Source organism: Paecilomyces variotii (genome assembly GCF_004022145.1).
Source record: "Paecilomyces variotii strain CBS 101075 chromosome Unknown C8Q69scaffold_3, whole genome shotgun sequence".
NCBI lineage: Eukaryota > Fungi > Ascomycota > Eurotiomycetes > Eurotiales > Thermoascaceae > Paecilomyces > Paecilomyces variotii.
This window is the reverse complement of record NW_021167142.1, coordinates 1,091,235-1,110,176: the sequence shown is the minus strand read 5'-3', so window position 1 is coordinate 1,110,176 and position 18,942 is coordinate 1,091,235. Positions and strand designations below refer to the sequence as shown.

Sequence of the window (18,942 nt, the reverse complement as noted above, 5' to 3'; positions counted from 1 at the left end):
CTTCGCGGCGTGTTCGATACGTTCAGAGGCGGTCCAACGCCCCCATCGCTTCATGAAACATAATGTCTTGCCGGTTGAACGATATATCGTATCCCTTGGATAAATTATTGCCCGGAAGCGTATTCCTCGAGGTACTTCACCAGTCTCTCAACGTTTTCCAGCGGCACAGCGTTGTAGTTGCTCGCTCTGATGCCACCGACGCTGCGGTGACCCTTCAGACCCTGAAGCAGTCGCTTCTCAGCACCAGCCAGGAACTCCTTTTCCTTCTGGTCGTCACCCCCATGGACGCGGAAGCATATATTCATTCTGCTTCTGACGCTCTTGTCGGGCACCACCTGGTAAACCTGCGGGTACTTATCCAGGACTCCATATATCAACTCAGCCTTGCGGTTGGCGATTTCCTCCTGTCCACCAATCTTCTTGTCTCCGTGCTTCCTGACCAGGTCGGCCATAACCTCGGCCGCTACCCACAAGTTGAAGATGGGGAGTGTGTTGTATAACGAGTTGTTCTTGGCGGTGACGCCATAGTCAAGCACGATCGGGACCGGAAGACCGCCAACGTGGAAATCGTGTAGAAGAGATGGCGGGGGCGACGCAGTCTCAGGAGGCAGCAGAGACTTGCGAATAATCACGATGCTTATTCCAGCAATACCTACATTTTTCTGAGCACCGCCCTATGAGACAAGTTAGGAAGAAGGCTGCGAATGATACGGCACGAGGCATGAGGGCACCACTTACGAAGATCACGGCGTACTTGCTGACATCGACCTTTCGACTCAGGAAGTTCGAGCTGAAGTCTGCCACGATCATCCTTTCGTCCTCCTCGCCACCTCCCTGGGGTTCTAGACATTTGGGGAAACCTGGAAATTCGACCCCATCCACAGTCTCATTGTCACAGTAGTAGACAAACGCCGAGCCTTTGCCTTGCTCTTTCCTCGTAGGAGTGAGCTTCCAGGTATCTTCCGGCGGGATCTTGCCAAACTTTCCGCCATTGGCCTCTCTGGCATCCACAGCAATGTTGACATACTTGGATCCGAGGAGTCTGGCAGCCTCCTGTGAAGCCTTCAGTGACCAACTGCCAGTGACAATATAGTCGACCTTGAGATCTTCCTCGACCTCCTTGCGGAGTTTGAGATTGACCAAATCTGCGATCGTCTGCTTGTCTGCATCCGGATTTGTCATGGTCGTGTCCTTCTCTGCTTGACGCCTTCTTCGCTCAACATAAATAGAGACCAAGTTCTGCACCACGGCGCTGAACTGGCCGCTGCCACCGCCCTGCATGAACAGGATATCATAGTTGTCCGGAATGTCGTACAGGGTGCGCAGGCTGTTCTTGGCGTCCTCCAGGATTTTATTTGCTGTGGGAGAACGATGGGAGATCTCAGCGAGACCAAGACCGGTGTCATTGTAGTTGACAAATGCCTTCGCTCCGGCCTCGACGACAGAGGTGGGCAGAGGCGCTGGGCCTGCACCGAAGTAGGCGACTTCCTCTCTGCTGGGCATTTTTTTTTTCTTCTCGGGGGCGCAGAAGACTGACTGTTCAGGGAAAGCTTGGGAGAAGCACCAGCGTTCAACTGGTGCCTATAGTAGAACAAACAAAGAATGGAATTGAGACAGAAACTAGGAAGATGAAGCTGCGAACATGTACACTGGAGCTTTCACCACGGGGGAGATGGAAGGATTCCAGAGGGAAAGTAGCGGGGGACACTGGTCCTAATTACGACATGGGGCCGTCCCGGAGTAGATATAGTGAAACCATTCCAAGGCCAGGGTGAGTCAGACGCCGTGCGATGAATTGCTGGTTCACAAGCTAAGAATTCGAAGCCGGAAGATCCCTACATCGAGTATACTCTCTTGTCTCTATCAGTGGTTTGCCGTGATGGCTGTGACGTCGCACAGCCAGGGTTATCTTTCTACATTGGCGGGGTCCTGTGATAGACTGGCGTCATCGACGAGCCTCTGGCCGCGCCTACTCAGTGATTATTTCGAGTCCTCTGTCGCGTTCTTATCGGGCAATCCAGGGACACTGGACGCAGTATATCTCTGAGGGACAGATATCTGCTCCATCCCGTTTTATATTACTCGCATGACGATCACTTGTTCTGACTGCCCCTCCAAGTCGCGAAATTTTAAAAAAAAGACGAAAAGCCCGTGACATGCTCCGATCGCGGCGCAGTCTTGGCGTGTTTGCTATGTTTGCCTGATATTCCGTTTCCCCAGAGAATTTAATGCAAGCGCTTTCATTTGCTGGAGAGACCGCAGGGACTCTCACTTGCCTCAAGAAATATCCGACGGAGTCACAGCGTGCCTGAGAAGCCGGCAGGATGACTGTAAGTATCAGACGCGTTTCTTGCATATTGCACAAAACGATTGATTGACTGACCGATCGCAGTCGAGGTCTATGCAGCTTGGCGGTTACGGTAGGCGCTGGATGCTCCAGCGGCTGCCGTTGCCGGCTGTTGTTCGGATACGTACCTTTTCCTCCTCGAGAGCGTCCTTGCAAGAGGTCTTCCACTCGCAGCTGGAGGATGCGACTTCCTCCGCTGTTTGGACTTCTATGAAGTCGTCCAAGGCGGTGCCTCAGACTCTGACGGAAAAGATCGTCCAGAATTTCTCCGTTGACCTGCCCAAGGACAAGTTCGTCAAGTCGGGAGACTATGTGACGATCGCGCCCTACAAGTGCATGACCCATGACAACTCGTGGCCGGTTGCGCTCAAGTTCATGTCCATCGGCGCGTCGAAGCTGCACAACCCTGAGCAGATTGTGATGACTCTTGACCACGATGTGCAGAACAAGAGTGACAAGAACCTCCAGAAGTACAGACAGATTGAAGAATTCGCAAAGATGCATGGCGTCGAATTCTATCCGGCAGGCAGAGGCATCGGACATCAGATTATGGTCGAAGAAGGATATGCCTGGCCCGGAAGTCTGGTGGTCGCCTCGGACAGTCACAGCAACATGTACGGAGGAGTAGGCTGTCTGGGTACGCCAATTGTCAGAACAGATGGCGCCAGTATCTGGGCAACTGGTAAGACATGGTGGCAAATTCCTCCTGTTGCAAAGGTCACCTTCAAGGGGGTTCTGCCCCCCGGTGTGACCGGAAAGGATGTCATTGTTGCTCTCTGCGGTCTTTTTAGCAAGGACGACGTCCTGAACCACGCCATCGAATTTACTGGTTCTGAGGAGACGATGCGCAGTCTGACGGTGGATGATCGCTTGACCATCGCTAACATGACTACCGAATGGGGTGCCCTGTCTGGTCTGTTCCCGATTGATGGTGTCCTGAAGGGATGGCTCAGGGCCAAGGCTACCACCGCAGCCATGGGCCTGGCCAATGGCCCTTACAAGTCGTTGGCTGCTCAGCGCTTCACTCATCCTCTGTTGGAGCAGCTGTTCGCCAACCCTCTTACGGCTGACAAGGGAGCCAAGTACGCCAAGGAACTCTTCCTGGACCTTTCCACGCTTTCTCCCTATGTTTCTGGTCCTAACTCTGTTAAGGTGGCAACCCCTCTTAATGAGCTAGAGGCACAGAACATCAAGGTGAACAAGGCGTATCTGGTTTCGTGCACAAACTCCCGCGCTTCTGACATTGCAGCGGCCGCCAGAGTCTTCAAGGATGCTGCTGCCAAGAATGGCGGCAAGATCCCCAAGATTGCTGATGGCGTACAGTTCTACATTGCAGCTGCTTCCTTGCCTGAGCAGATTGCCGCTGAGGATGCCGGTGACTGGCAGACTCTGCTCGAGGCTGGTGCAACCCCTCTTCCTGCTGGCTGCGGCCCGTGCATTGGGCTTGGAACTGGTCTTCTGGAGCCCGGAGAGGTCGGTATCAGTGCGTCTAACCGTAACTTCAAGGGCCGTATGGGCAGCACAGATGCGAAGGCCTATCTCGGCAGCCCTGAGGTCGTCGCGGCTAGTGCGTTGAGCGGAAAGCTTAGCGGACCTGGCTGGTACCAGCGACCTGAGGGTTGGACCGAGGTCGTCCGGGGAGAGGGTGACGGTATTCGGGAGGAAGACCGCATGCTTACTGCTGAAGAAGCGCTGGAGAAGGTCATTGGCCAACTGGATGAACTGGTCGCTGACGGTGAGAAGCGCTTCGCTCCCCAAGATGCCCCTGAGGCTGCTGAAGAGAACGACGGAGCCCTTACTGAGGTCTACCCTGGCTTCCCTGAGCGCGTCTCTGGCGAGATCGTCTTCTGCGACGCTGACAACATCAACACCGATGGTATCTACCCTGGTAAATACACCTATCAAGACAATGTGCCTGTGGAGACGATGGCTCAGGTGTGTATGTCAAACTATGACCCGGACTTCTCCTCGATCGCAAAGGAGGGTGACATCCTGGTCTCTGGCTACAACTTCGGCTGTGGTAGCTCCAGAGAACAAGCCGCTACCGCTATCCTCGCCAAGAAGATTCCGCTTGTCGTTTCCGGTAGCTTTGGCAACATCTTCTCCCGAAACAGTATCAACAATGCTCTTATGGGCCTTGAGGTTCCCCGCCTGGTTAGCCGTCTCCGAGAGACCTTCTCCGCAAAGAATGAGGCTAAGCCTCAGGAGAAGCTGCTCACCCGTCGCACTGGCTGGACCCTGACCTGGGATGTGCGCAGGAGCCGTATCGAGGTCCAGGAAGGTGAAAATGGACCAAAGTGGACCCACAAGGTCGGCGAGCTCCCGCCTAACGTTCAGGAAATCATTGCCAAGGGTGGTCTGGAGAAATGGGTCAAGAACGCGATTAGTGCGTAATCTTCTTACGACTGGTTCGCATCAGCTTGATACCCGGCACCATGCATGAGTCCATTTTTCTTAGTCTGTTGGTAAATATCTCTGGCTATAATCATATCAGGAGAGAATACCTGGTATATACGATTGAGTATTGCCTCGCTTCAGTTCATTTTTGTGTACAAATCAGTGCGGGCGTTTGTTTAGAGAGAGAGATATAAAAAAGCATTGTACTGTATGATCATGTTGTTATTATATTCCATTTATAGAAGAGCAGGAGTTCGATTAGATGAGACATTCCTCTGCATCTGTATTAGAGATGACTTCATGGTGTGTTTCCTAGACCGATGAGACTTCGGAGTAGAATTGATGTAGACTATCCAAACCTAAACATAGTAACAATCTACACATAATACAACGAGTTGATAATATGGTAAGTGCCGTTTTTGGACGAGATAACAGCTCTAAGTAAATAAGAACCAACTATTTACCTTTTTATTGCCTTGGCTCTGTAGGAAGGCTGCATAGCTGCGTTATGTAATGCAACGGTCTATAAAAGTCACGTGAAAGAATGCGGAGAGCGTTCGGAGTCGGTCAAGCTAACTCCAGAAGCTCTTGTATCTTTCAAACAAACAGTACTTAATCGAAACCACCAATTGACCATCTTGACGATTTCCGCGCATGATACGCTCTATTAGCAGCACTGCCCGCCGGGCTTTATCTCTTCAGGGCCCGCGCGTCGCGTTTGGTGCGCAGCGTCTATTGGGAGCTCTAGACGCCGTCTCCATCCCGAGAAGCTCGGGGTCAACGCTGCTGCGGGGTAAGAATCTGACTAGGATTCGGCACTTCTCCTCCTCAACGTCGGTGCGGTTCGTATCAGATGCGGACTCCACAATATATGCTCTCTCTACGGCTTCTGGGAGGGCTGCTATAGCAGTCGCGAGGGTATCTGGCCCGGCGTGTGTACAGGTCTGTTACTAGATTTTTGTGTTGTGGTTGTATCTCGCAGATAACTTACAGGCCTTCCTCTGTCCAGATCTACCAAGCTCTTTGCCCAGGGTCACCGCTTCCTAAACCTCGTGTTGCAACTCTCCGCACGCTCTACGACCCGACCCAGAAACCCTCCAGGAATACAGTCCTTGACGCCGGCGCCTTGGTCTTATACTTTCCAAGTCCAAAGACTGTTACAGGAGAGGATATACTTGAGCTACATTTGCATGGTGGCCCAGCGATTGTCAAGGCTGTTCTCACTGCTATATCCAAATGTAGCGGACCCGAACGCTTGATCCGCTATGCGGAACCAGGAGAATTCACACGACGTGCCTTTATGAATAACCGGCTTGACCTGCCGCAGATTGAAGCGCTGGGCGATACACTCTCGGCCGATACGGAACAGCAACGACGACTCGCTGTGCGAGGTGCGAGTGACGCGCTTTCCAAGCGTTATGAGGCCTGGCGTCAACAACTTCTCTACGCACGTGGGGAGCTTGAGGCGCTGATTGATTTTTCAGAAGATCAGCACTTCGATGAGTCGTCAGATGAGCTGGTCGAGTCTGTCGCAAAGCAGGTGCGTGCTTTGCAACGACAGATTCGCGCGCATATACAAAACGCCTCAAAGGGCGAGCTTTTGCGCAATGGAATCAAAGTCGCGCTACTGGGTGCGCCAAATGCCGGGAAAAGCTCCTTGCTCAATAGGATAGTTGGTAAGGAGGCAGCCATTGTCAGTACCGAGGAGGGAACCACGCGCGACATCGTGGACGTCGGTGTCGATCTCGGAGGTTGGTATTGTAAGCTCGGGGACATGGCAGGGCTGCGCTCCGAGTCGGCTGAAGGCACTGTAACCATTGGAGCCGTTGAAAAAGAAGGTATTCGACGTGCCAAAGCCCGGGCCATGGAGTCTGATGTTGTCATTGTCGTCCTTTCGTTGGAAGAAGGGCGCAACGGTGAAGCCTATCGATTGTCAGTTGAGCCAGAGGTCCTGGACGCTGTTAAGAGTTGCTCTGAATTGAGGAAGTGCATCATCGTTGCTATTAATAAGTCTGACAGGCTACCCCGGACTGAGCGCCACGAGGCCGGTCGGATCCCGCAGAGTCTGGCCGATACCATCAGCACGTTATTTCCCGACGTGCCACAAGATCGGATCTATGCTATCTCATGCAAGGAAGCGCAGGACGAGTCTGCTAGTGACCCTGATCCAGGCATGATGCAGAATTTCCTAAATGGGCTTATTACAAACTTTGAGAAGATCGCGGCACCAGTGGGAATGGAAGAAGGAAACGAACAATTCAACATTTCCTACTGGGAGGATTCTCTTGGAGTAACACACAGACAAAGTTCTAATCTACAGAAATGCGCTGAACATCTTGATGACTTCTTGAATCAGACCTCTATACCCAAAACTCCAGATGATGCAATGCTCGAGACAGACGGGGGTATCGTAACAGACGTGGATATCGTGACAGCGGCGGAACACCTGCGGTTTGCGGCAGACAGTCTCTCCCGGATCACCGGCAGAGGCGAGAGCGGCGACGTGGAGGACGTCCTAGGTGTCGTATTCGAGAAGTACGAGACCGCATCGATGAAGATACTATCCACGGCGATACTGACAATTTGGTTTCTCCGTGTAGGTTCTGTGTCGGCAAATGATCCACGTTGCGAAATGACAGAATGTCCAAAAAACACGATCGACCAGAAGTTGGCAAACGATGACCCAAATTCCGCGACTTCGATATCCGCTCCTCCCTCCACTGCGGATACTTGACTCTTTCCACCTGCGGGCCACAGCTGCCATTGCAACTGTGGCCGCTCGCCTTCATACGATCATGCCGTATTCCGTTGCGCGCGCCCATCGCGAAGCCGCGTAGTCCAACTCTTCCAATGCTGCCGGTCCGTCGCCCTCCGCGCACTCGTACCGATTCACTCGTCTTCGTCCTGCACGTCGTTATATCCGCCACGACCTTGCATGGAGCGACACTCGATGAAGGAAGATACTGGTGGCTTGGGGTTCGGGTTGTCGCTGGGGACGTTGTAACCGCCTCGGCCCATTGACACAGTCTTCAAAAAAGGGCGGGAAGAAGAGGTTCTGTTCTGCTCTTGTAGGTGCAGCGGAGATGGCAGCGTTTTGCCTGTCTGGGGTCTATCGACTGAAAGCTGCCTGATATGTGTTGGTGACTTGCGCACTTGGAGCCTTTTGCTTGACTCGATCAATGGTGGGTTATGCGCGATATGAGATTCTTTTAGTTGTATCCGCCACGACCCATGAACGAAGTGGATATAATGGTGATCTGAGGCAGTGTTTGCAAAGGATATAGATGAAGCTATTATAGACTTGTATAATAGAGAGCTTGTATATATGTAGCGTAGTGTAGTATAGTTTGTATGGTATGATAGATGAGAATCGAATCCTTCAAACACAGGAAGCCACCATGCTTATATATCTACTCCAGCAGACGCGCCTCCATACTATTTTCTTCTTTTATGATGACATAGATCCTCAACCTGACCCTCCAGGCACCGACGGACCCCGATAGTTACTATGTATTGCTGACCCGCCTGAAGGGCTACACTAGCTAGGTAAACAGGGTGCTCACCAGGGTCCCTGGCTTAGCGCCCGACGCCGATGAGCCATCAGCCTCCGTGGGCCTGAAAAGGAACCAAGCCTCCCTAGCGATGGGTCTCGAATCTGAACGACACCTGAACTCTGACGAGGATGAGAAGAGCGCACATACGCAAACGTTCTGTCGTTGTCATTCTTCAGAGAGAAAATGCAAGTCTGAGTCTGACATGATAATCTCTGAAGGGGGGCGATGAGTGGTAATCAGTTAACTGACTAATTACATAGATCATGAAGCTGGTCCATTATTAATACCATGTCTTTTTTGAGGGTATCTACTTATCTTGTATGCCTAGGTAGGTACATACTTTGAAGTGTACATACATACATACATACATTTCCGTCCCATCCACTCAACTCGGGCATTATCCGTACGGGCGCCGTTAAGTTATCATCATTACAACTAGTTACTCAGTACAATACCATTACTTGCTTCTCATTGACCAATAAAGCTTCAAGAAGTAGATCTTCGCCCATCAGTTGGACGATAGAACGGGTAGTCAAGGCTCACTGGACCCATAGCGGTAAGACAGTTACCTGTTACCTGGGTAAGCGCCCGCGCTATGCAAGAATAGAATATGAATACCTACATACAGTCGACTCTCACTATGTTACCGATACTGATTACTAGCACTGATGTAATTTCTTGTAGGAGATAAGGCGGTTTTCTGTCAAATCGAATTTCTTTTTTTTTTTTTTTTTCGGATATATCATAGTTATCTGCGATGTAGCGAACTGTCCAGACAGTTAAGGATCGAGTTTTGAAGCAGCTGAACGGCGCCCCGGGTTTATCGTCTAGTAATTCCGGTATTATTATTATTATTATTTTTCAGCGCGGGAAAGAAAGAAGGAAACAAACAGCTGACCCTGAGGCATTGCCCCGGATTGTCCCTTCCGCGTTCCCCGTGATTGTCTCGAACAAGTAAGTAGTTACTTAATTTGTTAGGATGATTATCAACCCTGTAGGTACTGTAAATTACTTTACACTAAAAAACACTTGAAGAGGCGTCCGATCGATTTATTTGGACAGCCCACTGGCTCCTAATTGACTTAGTGGTCCGATCTAAGTATCCATTCAGTCAAATCAGATCGCCTTGTAGTATGACAATATGTGATGATTCATTCTTCATCCGCGTTGAAGCAGAATCTTCGTGCGCCTTACTTGTCGCATTGCATCGCCATTTGTCGCGATCGCAGGCACGAGACAGTTCGGACAAGTTCGATCCGTAGGCAACTGTCTTCGTCCAGAGCGTTTTCTGCCAGTTAATTACTTGCTCCTACACAAGAGTCTGCTGCCTAGGGCCGGTCTCGAGTTTACTCATCCCGAGTCAAACTGTTCAAGTATACATCGATCGCGCACAGCCCGCGCGATGTACACTGAAAGACCAATAAGAAAGCCTATCAGCATTAGAAGAGAAACGAAGAGTCATCCCCGTCCAGAACATACTCTAGGAAATTACGGCGATTACTTAGGCGTGTGTACCGTCCACCAAAAAAAAAAGGAAGAAAAAAGAAAGAAACAAAACGGCCCCCAGCCCGCCACTACCGCTGCAATGCCGATCGGGGCCGCTGCAAGTTTGACGTTAGATATATCGACATTTGTCTAGAACACTGCCATAGAGGAGAAGAGTTCACAGATAATATTATGCCTTGCCACTTATTCGACCCATGGTTCTTATTCTTTTTTTTTTTTTCTTTTTTTTTTTTTTTCTTCGTCATGGGTAATATTTGTGGCCCCTTGCATATGTATGTATGCACGATTCACATCCCTGAGGTTTCCTTATGATTATTCTTTTTTTTTCCACTATTCCTCAAACTCTTCAGGCTGAGATTAGTACAGGGATTAACCATAATCTGGGAAATGGCAATCTCACCACGTGGCTTATGGTCGCACAGACTCGCAGGGCTTGTGGAAAAATTCCGCGACGGGTCAGTTCATATTTATAATTGCCATATCTGAGCGGGGAGCGAATCGATCCGAAGTGGATGTATGTATATTCATTACTCCAGTAGTATGATGCCCCCCCGTGTACGATTTAGAAGACGAGATATCTTAACATCTTAATCCTGTGTATACTACACCGTCACCAGTAGACTATCCTAAAGTCAAAAAACACGACACACGGACCATTCAAAAGACAAAAAGTATATGCTTAAACTGATTTAAGTGACGCCTCCAAAAGGCCTAACCGCGCATACTAAGCAGTATGTTTAGTTACTAATAACTACTATCTAATCTAATGCTTTACTCAATAATCGCCACATGGTCCGGTGCATTATTCACAAAATACGGCCCCCCGATCCCGATCTCCATATTACCAATATTCGACCATTAATAATGCTCATCCTTGCAGAAGCACGGAACAACTTCCCCAGAGACTATCTTGAGCGTTGGACCCGATGAGATGGGGCTATGCAACTAATTTACATTAGAAGTATATTTTAAGTAGCATTACGACTCCTAGAACTGTCACTGGATAGGGAAATGTCTACTCGAAGCAGATGGTGTATAGTTAACTAAGCAAGAAAACAGAATCAGCTGACAAAAGGCGTTCCATGATCCTGGTTGGTTCCTAGAATATTCGCATGGTTCGTCGCAATACTAACGTAAATTAGAAAAGGGGTCTTACTTAATATGCTAAGAGGGGTTTTTTTTTTGTTTAAGAGTAAGAATCTTAATTGGTCTAATTAGTTATAGTATCTTTAATAGTTCTAAGTATGGTATATACTTGCTAGTCCTACTCTACTACAGGGGTTTTAGTTACTTTGTATTTCTTGTTTTATATGTAATACGTGAAGTGCGACCCTGAACCTTCTACACCTTTGGCAAATAGTATGATTTATACTGTATGGTATATAGTTGTAAACTGCCGCGTCTTGGGGTATACTAAAAATAATTATAGAACTGGACTTGTCGCTGATTGGCAAGGATCGATCGATTACAGTCCTGTAATTCGCGGTTAACTCCGCAATTAAGTGACCAGGCGTGACACTGTCAGCCACTAACTCGGTTTAGTGGTCCTTATAATACTTGGCCCTGGCAGGTATTATTATGGAACCTATCAAATCTAATAACTATCTGCGCAGTAATTAACGATATCACTCACATGCGCCTGGGGCGCCTTTTCCCTTCTTTCTAACCCTTTTTTGATAGTCTTCAGCAGTTCGTTAGAATTAGTCTTTAACTAGATGGCGACTGACGACGAGTTATATCTGCGTATCAGCATTCAAGGATCACTCCAGCTTACTGTGTTTCGCAAGCAAAATTATAATTTGGCACTTTTGTTTTTTTCTATTCTCGCGTGGTCCAGGGGTCAAGGGCTATATGCACAATGTGTCTGTCCTGCAAGGGAAAAAGAGGGCTGTTTGGCATTATATTATTATTAGCCCGCTGCATCTATGATAGGCGAGGATTTGTCTGCCTTATTCTGCAAGGTACGATGGATTTCCCACGTGGGATTGGGGGCCGACAGTTCGACTGGTAGTAGGACTTCTCGTCTGGGAAGGGGGACGGTCCTCTTGGTTTTCTTCATTGTACATACAACGGTATTACTTCACATCCTCGTATCTGAGGCTTAAAATTGAATCCGGGATTCGATCAGCTGCACTTTGCTCTCTTGAACCCTCGGGATTGCTAAGATGATAACGATGCTGCGCCCGGGGAAATCCGGAGCTGAGTGCCGTGAAAATGAGGCTCGCCTTGAAGTTACTATTTAGTATTCTAGTTAGTAAATGGCTCTGTTCTTGCCGCTGATCGACCATGAGGCCTCGACTGCGCAAACCACTAACGGCAGTTCCGTCCCTTCTGTGACTGTTTGTCCCGTCTGGCCTGAGGAATCTTGAGTCATTATTGAGCGCGATGAAACACATGATCACGAAAGCAACATACATATGGTAATTACAATTCGTGACTCTTCTGCAGGGCGCAGCGTTCGCCAAGCCACGCTAGAACTGTCAGCTGAGTCTTCCAGAAGCCTGCCTTTTCCGTTTCTGACGTCATGTGAGTTCGTGTCGAGGCCATAGTAGTTAGCAGGGATTCTCTAGATGTAAAAGATCCACGACATGGATGAGTAGAAGTGAGGCGGAATGTACCGTAAAACAAGAGACTCCAAGAACCTAGATTCAGGTAATGGTATTATTGTTCCAATGAAAAATCATTAGAGAGCAATTTCTTTCACAATCAGATGGGGCGGTGGCGTAGTTGGGAGCGCGTCAGACTGAAGTTCACTTCAGCCAAGCAAATCTGAAGGTCACCGGTTCGATCCCGGTTCACCCCATTACTTTTTGCTCTTTTTTGTTCTTTTTGTCTATCTTGAAAATGTTTCTAGATAGTGTCATGATGCGCTATTATTTTTATTGCTCTGGGGCCGTGTAGCGAGGACCAATAGTAATGCACACTTTGACTGTTTATTCATGTTATACCTACTCCATGAAAGTAATCAGAGAAGATATGTAAGCGGAACAGCAGGACATCGCGAATTTTCGATTGTGGTTGTAGGGAATATATATTCTTTCTAGCACCTTTGTACTAAAGAGATCGACGGAAGGGAACACTCACGAGCATCGGTATTGTTCAATGCTCGGATCTGAGGCAACTCCCCGAATCTATTGTTATCGTGTAACTTCCTGGATAGAGTCATATTCCTCTCTGATAAATAGGTTCCAGTATGCCTCGGTTGTGGATAATTCCAAATACTGAAAGAGCAACCGAAGGAACTGCCACAACACCAGAAACGACTGGTCTGAGAAAGGCTACTTACAAAACCAAACATATCTATCAATAGAACGCTCGCTTGGAAATATATATACCGTGAACAGCAAAGACAGCTCTAGATACCCTTCGACAGGACAAAATAAACAAAAGGATGGTAGATTCTCTCCTCGTCCACAGGATCCAGGATCATTGGCAGATATTTGGTGTACCATTCCTCCTGCATAACATCATCGAAATATTTCGGATTGATACCCACCTGTCGTGCCTTACAGTACTCCCAGTAAGATGGATACCACCCAGCCTGACCCCAGTCGATGATCGCTGCAACCTTCGGATTCGGGCCCCGTGAGAGGAGAATGTTGGGTGGTGAGATATCATCATGCGTGAACACAATAGGTGTCTCGTCAGTGATATCTATTCCACAAGCATGCTGGAACCGTTGGACAGCATCATCTCCCTCACAAGGACCAGCGGTATCTGGATGGCTCTGAAGAAATATCTCATTCAATGGCTTCTTACCCAAGCTGCCTATATGAATAAAAAAAGACATGTTAGCTTCCAGTTATATCGAAATTGGAGAAGACATCGTTACCGATATAGTGCCCCTCCTGTTTCAAAGCCCTCCATGCTTTAACCATGCGCCTGAGCTCCTCGCAAACAGCTCGTCTCTCTGTTTCACTCATACTGGCCCATCTCTCTTGCAAGGTCTCGCCTTCGATCAAAGACATGTAGATAAATCCCTGACCGCCATCCTCAGTCCAGTCAAAGACCTTGGGAATGGGTACTTGCCCCCGCAAGCTCTCATACAACATCATTTGCGTTTGAGCTTCGACAGTAGTGACGTTGGATCCATATTTAACAAGTAGCCCTTGCGATGGGATTATCACGGGTGGCGGGCGACCAAATATTTTGCTACGGACATGGCCAGACTCCCTGTTGATAGCCCTGATCTCGGCTGGCGTGGGTAGCGTAGGTTCTCGCCCACTGCTGTAGGAGGGAGAGGCTGGGAAACTCTTCATTTATCGCTGAAGATAATATCGGAACTGCATACAGCTTCGAAGTATCCAATGTCCAAGATAGCGCTGTGACAGAGGCAAGTGGTTCTTTAACTGTTTTAAGAATATGCTCCGCAAGCAAATCAAGTACAATGTGGTATTTCACGCCATGTAGAGTCCTTGTATAATGATGTGAATAGGTTCGTGTTCCTTTGTCCTCATGTATAGTTTATACAGCTAGGCAGAAGCCTTTTCGTTGGCGCTACGTAGTTAACTATAAACTTAGGCGCCGAGATCACTTACTCAGTGCATCAGCTTCCAGGCATCTCTTATCGAAACAAAACAATTAATAACTCCTCATACATAACAATGGCATCTACATCCAATACAGCCCCGCCCCCACCACCGCCGCCTCAAGGAGTAATAACCAAGAAGACCGCGACCCCATCATCTATTCCAGAACAGCCACTTGTACCACCAACAGGCCCCACTGGTGCATTTCTAGTCGAACTGTTGATATACAATGGCGCACCCTTCAAAGATCACTGGGCGTACTACGTAGGCTCGCACGACGAGCTGGACATTGGCGTGAAGATTCATGCCACGGGGGATGTGAGGAATGGGTTCAAATTCGAGGTGAAACGCAGCGAGAACCTTCGTACCAGCGAGGACGTTCCTACTAAGAGGACCCCGCTCCAGTGGGTTGACGAGAAGTATTTCGATAAAGAGGGGATGTTTAATAATGGAGTGTACAAGGTTGATGATCTTCCTACTTGTGGTTTTGAGGCTAGTGTTTATAAAGTCAAGGCACCTGCGAAGAGCCTTAATGCGATTGATGATAATGTGAGATTCCTAGTTAATTAAATTTGTTGGTTCTAGGATATGTATGGACTGACTGAATAAATCACAGGATACAAGAATAAGGAATGTTGGGAAGAAAATTAAGCAACGTGATTGTCAGACGTGGATCGTGGAGTCAGCCGCCCAGCTCGTCGAGGACGGTGTCTTCAGCAAGGAAGTTGTGGATTACCTTCAGGCGGTTAAGCAGTAATGGCGATTATTCATGGGATTTATAGGATCACGGGAGTATCTTGCAGAATCACTGCGATGTCGAGCCCGAGGACACGGACACTTGCACAATACACATAGAAGATATATGGAAGTCGTTCGAGTCTACTTCTTCTAATATGCAGTATGAGTACTGCCAAAGAAGACTGGTTATTTATCTTGTAGCTGTACAATGGTCAAAAGTCTAGACAGGCAGGCCTAATGTATCCGAGGCGAAACGACTAACTTTCGTCACCATGTCCTCTAACGTGTGGTGTTTCCAGTGTCTATAAGTTTAGGCAAGTTGGTGCCCGACTTCGACACTGTCTAATAGTTAGACTTGGAGACTTCCAATTCTATCATTGTATGAGGCCCGCCTGATTAGAATTATATTTATTTCATCCAGCCCAGCATTGTGCCTAACAACGGATCCCGAGGTAGTAAATCTTCAAGAGCGCTCTCGCAGTTCACGCCATCTACGAATCACCTCTGCTTGCTCTCCATGTGATGCAGCGCACATTTCCTGAATGCCTTGCGTGATACGTGATCGTACAATTTCTTTGGACTTGTCTCTAGCAAGTGATTTGCGAAGAGTTTTGTGGAGTCCATCCAAGGGAAACCCAGCTAATCCCCAAATACCTATATCATGGGAGATGGCTCAGAATTCGTGTCCCTCCAAAAAAGAAGAGTAAACGGACGTACCTGCAGCTGGTTTGAAAATGACACCACCTAGGCCCTTTCCAATTCCTTTGACTAACCCTTTGCCACCTGACTGCTGAAAACCTTGAGCAGGCTGAGTGACGAGTCCAGTCACACCGTGATAAAATCCCTGCACAAGCTCCTACAACAGGTGAGTGATTCTGAACCAATAGTGCATGCCTGGGCATAATTTGCCTGCTTACCTTTTGAGCCGCACCGAGTCCGCTCCCAATCCCTCTCACAGTCGGAATTTTTTGGACCGTGGTGTCATGGTACAACTTGGGCAAGTTATGGAATCCCTTGGCCATGCTGAGAGTCACATCCGTTGGTATAACCAGTACAAAGTTTAGCGAGTGCTTGGCTAATCTGGCTGTTTTGTCGCGCGTATATACAAGCTTCCTCCTTTTCCGGCTGTGCACTTTTGGAGGCTTTTGGATCTCTTGGTCTGCATTAATTTCATTATCGGTATCGCCGGCGCCTGAAGTGGGCATATCTCCGTGACCATCTCCTCCAACATTACCGTTTTGATTCTTCGTACTTGGTTGGCACGGATTATTGACATTCGCGTTTCCATCCTCTACATTGTTATGAGAAGCCTCATACTGAGCCACAGGTCGACGGCCATCTTTGGGTTGCTGATTTGACATACAATCCGCAAAGTGCTCCATTGCCCATTCTCTTATCCGGTAATCGCGGGTTGTACCCTTGGAATCGGCCACGGGTAGAATATCGACGATTTGCTCTGGGACTCGCACAAGTCCAATGATGAAGTCCGTTATTATGCCGTAAAGAACCGCCGCAGTTGCCGAAATAGGCCCCTTTGGATCGCGGGTTGTGTCATATTCGCGGGCTCGGTATCTAGAGGTTCCATTGTTAGGACAAGGAGGCTAGATATAATTCTTGCTTGCTCTACCTACAAGTTCACATCACCTGGCGAAATATGTCCCCTATGCATTAGAATCGAGAATGCAAATGCACTCAGTCCGATATGCAAGTGCCGATGCCACCACACAGCGGGCCTATTGGGGCAGATAGAGCACCGTAATGCGTCGACGTCTAAATGTCGATGGAAGCTGCGTACAGCTTCTGCTGTCCCATTTTCAAGCCTCATTTTCTGTCCAATTTCCTCGGCGGATTTCCGCACAGGCAATTCAAGAGCCTTCATGATGGCTGCGGCTAATCTTTCTGAAGTCAGTCGCCTGTATGGGACTGGCGGTGGTCCTGCGCCGGCCTTTTCCACAATAGAGCCCCAGAATGGCTGGTCACCAAAGAAGGGGATAATCACGGTAGGCCTTCCCAAGAGTAAACCTGCAGCTGTGGTTCCAGCACCGCCATGATGTACAACGCATGAGACATGCTGGAAGAGCCAGTCATGAGGACACTTGTCCAAAAAGAACACATTGTCAGGTAACTCAGTCTCTTCGGAACCAAGATTGCTCCATCCTTTAGATATGAGTGCTCTTTGACCAGTCTGGCGAACAGCGTCGAGTATGACCTTTGTCAGTTTTCCCGGGTCCGCCACCACAATCGACCCAAAGCCAACATAGATAGGGGTATCGCCCGCTTTGAGGAAGGCAACAAGATCTTCAGGAGGATTGTAGTGAGAATTGCCCGGCAAAACTTGAAAACCGCAAACATCAATGTTATCCGGCCAATCTTGTGGCTTAGGCAGGAGGGATGGCGACCTATGCTTATCAGCCCCTCTGGCCGTAGATCCTAAGAAATTCCACGTACCAGAGATATGCGTATGGGATTTGCAACCGATGGTTCATGGTGGGAGCTCGTATAGCATCCAATGGGTCTAGTCCTAGCTCCTTCCTGCGAAAGCGATTGATCAGATCTCCCAACCCTTCCCACATCATCACCTCCACAATACCATATGATGCGAGGTTTGCCACAGATGGTTTGGTGCTATGCGGACGAATATTTGCTAGTGGGTGGGGGAAATATTGCGTTGGTGACCACGGCATCCTACTTCCATTAAATCCTGATACATCCCTAGTATATGGTGTAGGCATTTCTCGACTCACGTAAACATAATATTCAATGGAACGCCCATTCTTTCGGCACAGCTCAAGTGCACAAAGACCGGGGGATTAGCGATAATCACATCGGCCACAAACGGTTGCACGGACTGATCTGTTGTATCAGTGTTTGAGTTCCGAGCGCTGGAATTCAAGGCGGTCCCATCGCCAGGTTCGAAACAAGACCGCCAGCATCCTGTGAAGATGGTCTTCATATCCCGCCGGCGTTTTAGGAGCCCACCACTACTGATTGTGCGCATACCCGGAATCAACCCCGGATTCTGGACCATAAAGGCCATCAACTGCTCTGGGTCTCCTCCAACGTTGAAGAACTCCAGTCCTTCTTTTTTGATATCGTCACGGAATGTCAAGTGCGTAGCTAGCCTAACTCGATGGCCATGCTTTCGAAGCTCCTTACCCAGCGCCACAAATGGCTGGATATCCCCGCGCGACCCTACAACCTGAATCACGATGTTCAAACGTAGAGGAAATTGGTCTCCTTCTGGAACCGGTGTCTCTGGCCTAGGCTTTGCCGTGTCACGATCTGCCCTTGGTTGCATATACTTGGCTAATGATGAGATCCATGGCTTTTGTTTCCCGAATTTTATACCCAGCCTCCCATCGTCTGTTTGTCCATGATAACCGATCAGTACTGGGGATGTCTTCCAATCCGGGGTGACATACCCGTTACATAGACACCATCTCTCAGGTTCGACTCTGATGTAGTCGTAGACCCGTCACTCATTGAAGGCCTAGAGCTGGGCTGGTCCAAGGGATTGTCTTCTTCTGTCATGGTGTATGGTAACCCTGTCTATTGCCGTAGAGACGTCACCCTGGTTTTATACGCTCTTCGCAGCAGTGTTGAGCCAAGATCATGCTCACTAGCGAGACGGAAGATCTCTTAGAGCTGCAATTGTTTCAGGGCTTCCAGAATATAGTGAAAGTATTTCATTCCTGTCTCGCTTGACCCTAAGCATGGCTTTGCAAGTCCAAGTTCTGCGATCATAACTCAGTCACAGTGTCGTTCCTCGAGCGATCCGCAGAGTCACAGCAATCCGGACATCGCAACAGAGAGGACGATCAAGAGAAGAACCGGGAAGACCGACGACATGGCAAAAATATGTCGCCCGATC

The 18,942-nt window shown here is 48.8% G+C and overlaps 6 protein-coding genes and 1 non-coding gene across 7 annotated transcripts; 4 read left to right on the top strand and 3 right to left on the bottom strand.

Moving 5' to 3' along the window:
• Positions 1 to 15: 15 nt before the first annotated feature.
• Positions 16 to 1,754, bottom strand: C8Q69DRAFT_208081 (pyridoxal phosphate-dependent transferase). Its single transcript, XM_028626155.1, has 2 exons — positions 739 to 1,754; positions 16 to 674 (listed from the first exon to the last, which is right to left on the bottom strand). Exons 1-2 carry the CDS (start codon positions 1,501 to 1,503, stop codon positions 105 to 107), a joined length of 1,335 nt encoding a protein of 444 aa, XP_028486528.1. The 5' UTR covers positions 1,504 to 1,754; the 3' UTR covers positions 16 to 104.
• A 432-nt stretch (positions 1,755 to 2,186) lies between these two features.
• C8Q69DRAFT_208102 (Homoaconitase) lies at positions 2,187 to 5,124 on the top strand. Its single transcript, XM_028626156.1, has 2 exons — positions 2,187 to 2,330; positions 2,393 to 5,124. The coding sequence occupies exons 1-2, from the start codon at positions 2,325 to 2,327 to the stop codon at positions 4,739 to 4,741; spliced, it is 2,355 nt and encodes a 784-aa protein (XP_028486527.1). The 5' UTR covers positions 2,187 to 2,324; the 3' UTR covers positions 4,742 to 5,124.
• Positions 5,125 to 5,338: 214 nt separating this feature from the next.
• Positions 5,339 to 7,479, top strand: C8Q69DRAFT_208052 (putative mitochondrial GTPase). Its single transcript, XM_028626153.1, has 3 exons — positions 5,339 to 5,686; positions 5,754 to 7,279; positions 7,345 to 7,479. Exons 1-3 carry the CDS (start codon positions 5,399 to 5,401, stop codon positions 7,361 to 7,363), a joined length of 1,833 nt encoding a protein of 610 aa, XP_028486526.1. The 5' UTR covers positions 5,339 to 5,398; the 3' UTR covers positions 7,364 to 7,479.
• A 5,037-nt stretch (positions 7,480 to 12,516) lies between these two features.
• Positions 12,517 to 12,607, top strand: C8Q69DRAFT_t57. Its single transcript has one exon. It is a non-coding gene; the product is annotated as a tRNA-Phe (tRNA).
• A 120-nt stretch (positions 12,608 to 12,727) lies between these two features.
• C8Q69DRAFT_430314 (phosphotransferase enzyme family protein) lies at positions 12,728 to 14,237 on the bottom strand. Its single transcript, XM_028628479.1, has 2 exons — positions 13,637 to 14,237; positions 12,728 to 13,572 (listed from the first exon to the last, which is right to left on the bottom strand). The coding sequence occupies exons 1-2, from the start codon at positions 14,061 to 14,063 to the stop codon at positions 13,160 to 13,162; spliced, it is 840 nt and encodes a 279-aa protein (XP_028486525.1). The 5' UTR covers positions 14,064 to 14,237; the 3' UTR covers positions 12,728 to 13,159.
• Positions 14,238 to 14,350: 113 nt separating this feature from the next.
• On the top strand, positions 14,351 to 15,272 carry C8Q69DRAFT_461556 (hypothetical protein). The gene is made up of 2 exons (XM_028630256.1): positions 14,351 to 14,882; positions 14,950 to 15,272. The coding sequence occupies exons 1-2, from the start codon at positions 14,409 to 14,411 to the stop codon at positions 15,088 to 15,090; spliced, it is 615 nt and encodes a 204-aa protein (XP_028486524.1). The 5' UTR covers positions 14,351 to 14,408; the 3' UTR covers positions 15,091 to 15,272.
• Positions 15,273 to 15,534: 262 nt separating this feature from the next.
• On the bottom strand, positions 15,535 to 18,602 carry C8Q69DRAFT_443286 (hypothetical protein; the record flags this gene model as incomplete). Its single annotated transcript, XM_028628902.1, has 7 exons — positions 15,535 to 15,725; positions 15,789 to 15,927; positions 15,989 to 16,643; positions 16,703 to 17,470; positions 17,520 to 17,783; positions 17,816 to 18,461; positions 18,494 to 18,602. 7 exons carry the CDS (start codon positions 18,600 to 18,602, stop codon positions 15,535 to 15,537), a joined length of 2,772 nt encoding a protein of 923 aa, XP_028486523.1.
• Positions 18,603 to 18,942: the final 340 nt, after the last annotated feature.

What these genes read in the sequence shown, in the direction of transcription:
- C8Q69DRAFT_208081 (XM_028626155.1), bottom strand. Translation starts at nt 1,503, where the DNA reads ATGCCCAGCAGAGAGGAAGTCGCCTACTTCGGTGCAGGCCCAGCGCCT. An exon ending in GCAAGTACGCCGTGATCTTC is followed by an intron (nt 675 to 738) that starts GTAAGTGGTGCC and finishes CTTGTCTCATAG; the next exon opens with GGCGGTGCTCAGAAAAATGT.
- C8Q69DRAFT_208052 (XM_028626153.1), top strand. Translation starts at nt 5,399, where the DNA reads ATGATACGCTCTATTAGCAGCACTGCCCGCCGGGCTTTATCTCTTCAG. An exon ending in CTGGCCCGGCGTGTGTACAG is followed by an intron (nt 5,687 to 5,753) that starts GTCTGTTACTAG and finishes TCCTCTGTCCAG; the next exon opens with ATCTACCAAGCTCTTTGCCC.
- C8Q69DRAFT_430314 (XM_028628479.1), bottom strand. Translation starts at nt 14,063, where the DNA reads ATGAAGAGTTTCCCAGCCTCTCCCTCCTACAGCAGTGGGCGAGAACCT. An exon ending in ACAGGAGGGGCACTATATCG is followed by an intron (nt 13,573 to 13,636) that starts GTAACGATGTCT and finishes TTATTCATATAG; the next exon opens with GCAGCTTGGGTAAGAAGCCA.
- C8Q69DRAFT_461556 (XM_028630256.1), top strand. Translation starts at nt 14,409, where the DNA reads ATGGCATCTACATCCAATACAGCCCCGCCCCCACCACCGCCGCCTCAA. An exon ending in TTAATGCGATTGATGATAAT is followed by an intron (nt 14,883 to 14,949) that starts GTGAGATTCCTA and finishes AATAAATCACAG; the next exon opens with GATACAAGAATAAGGAATGT.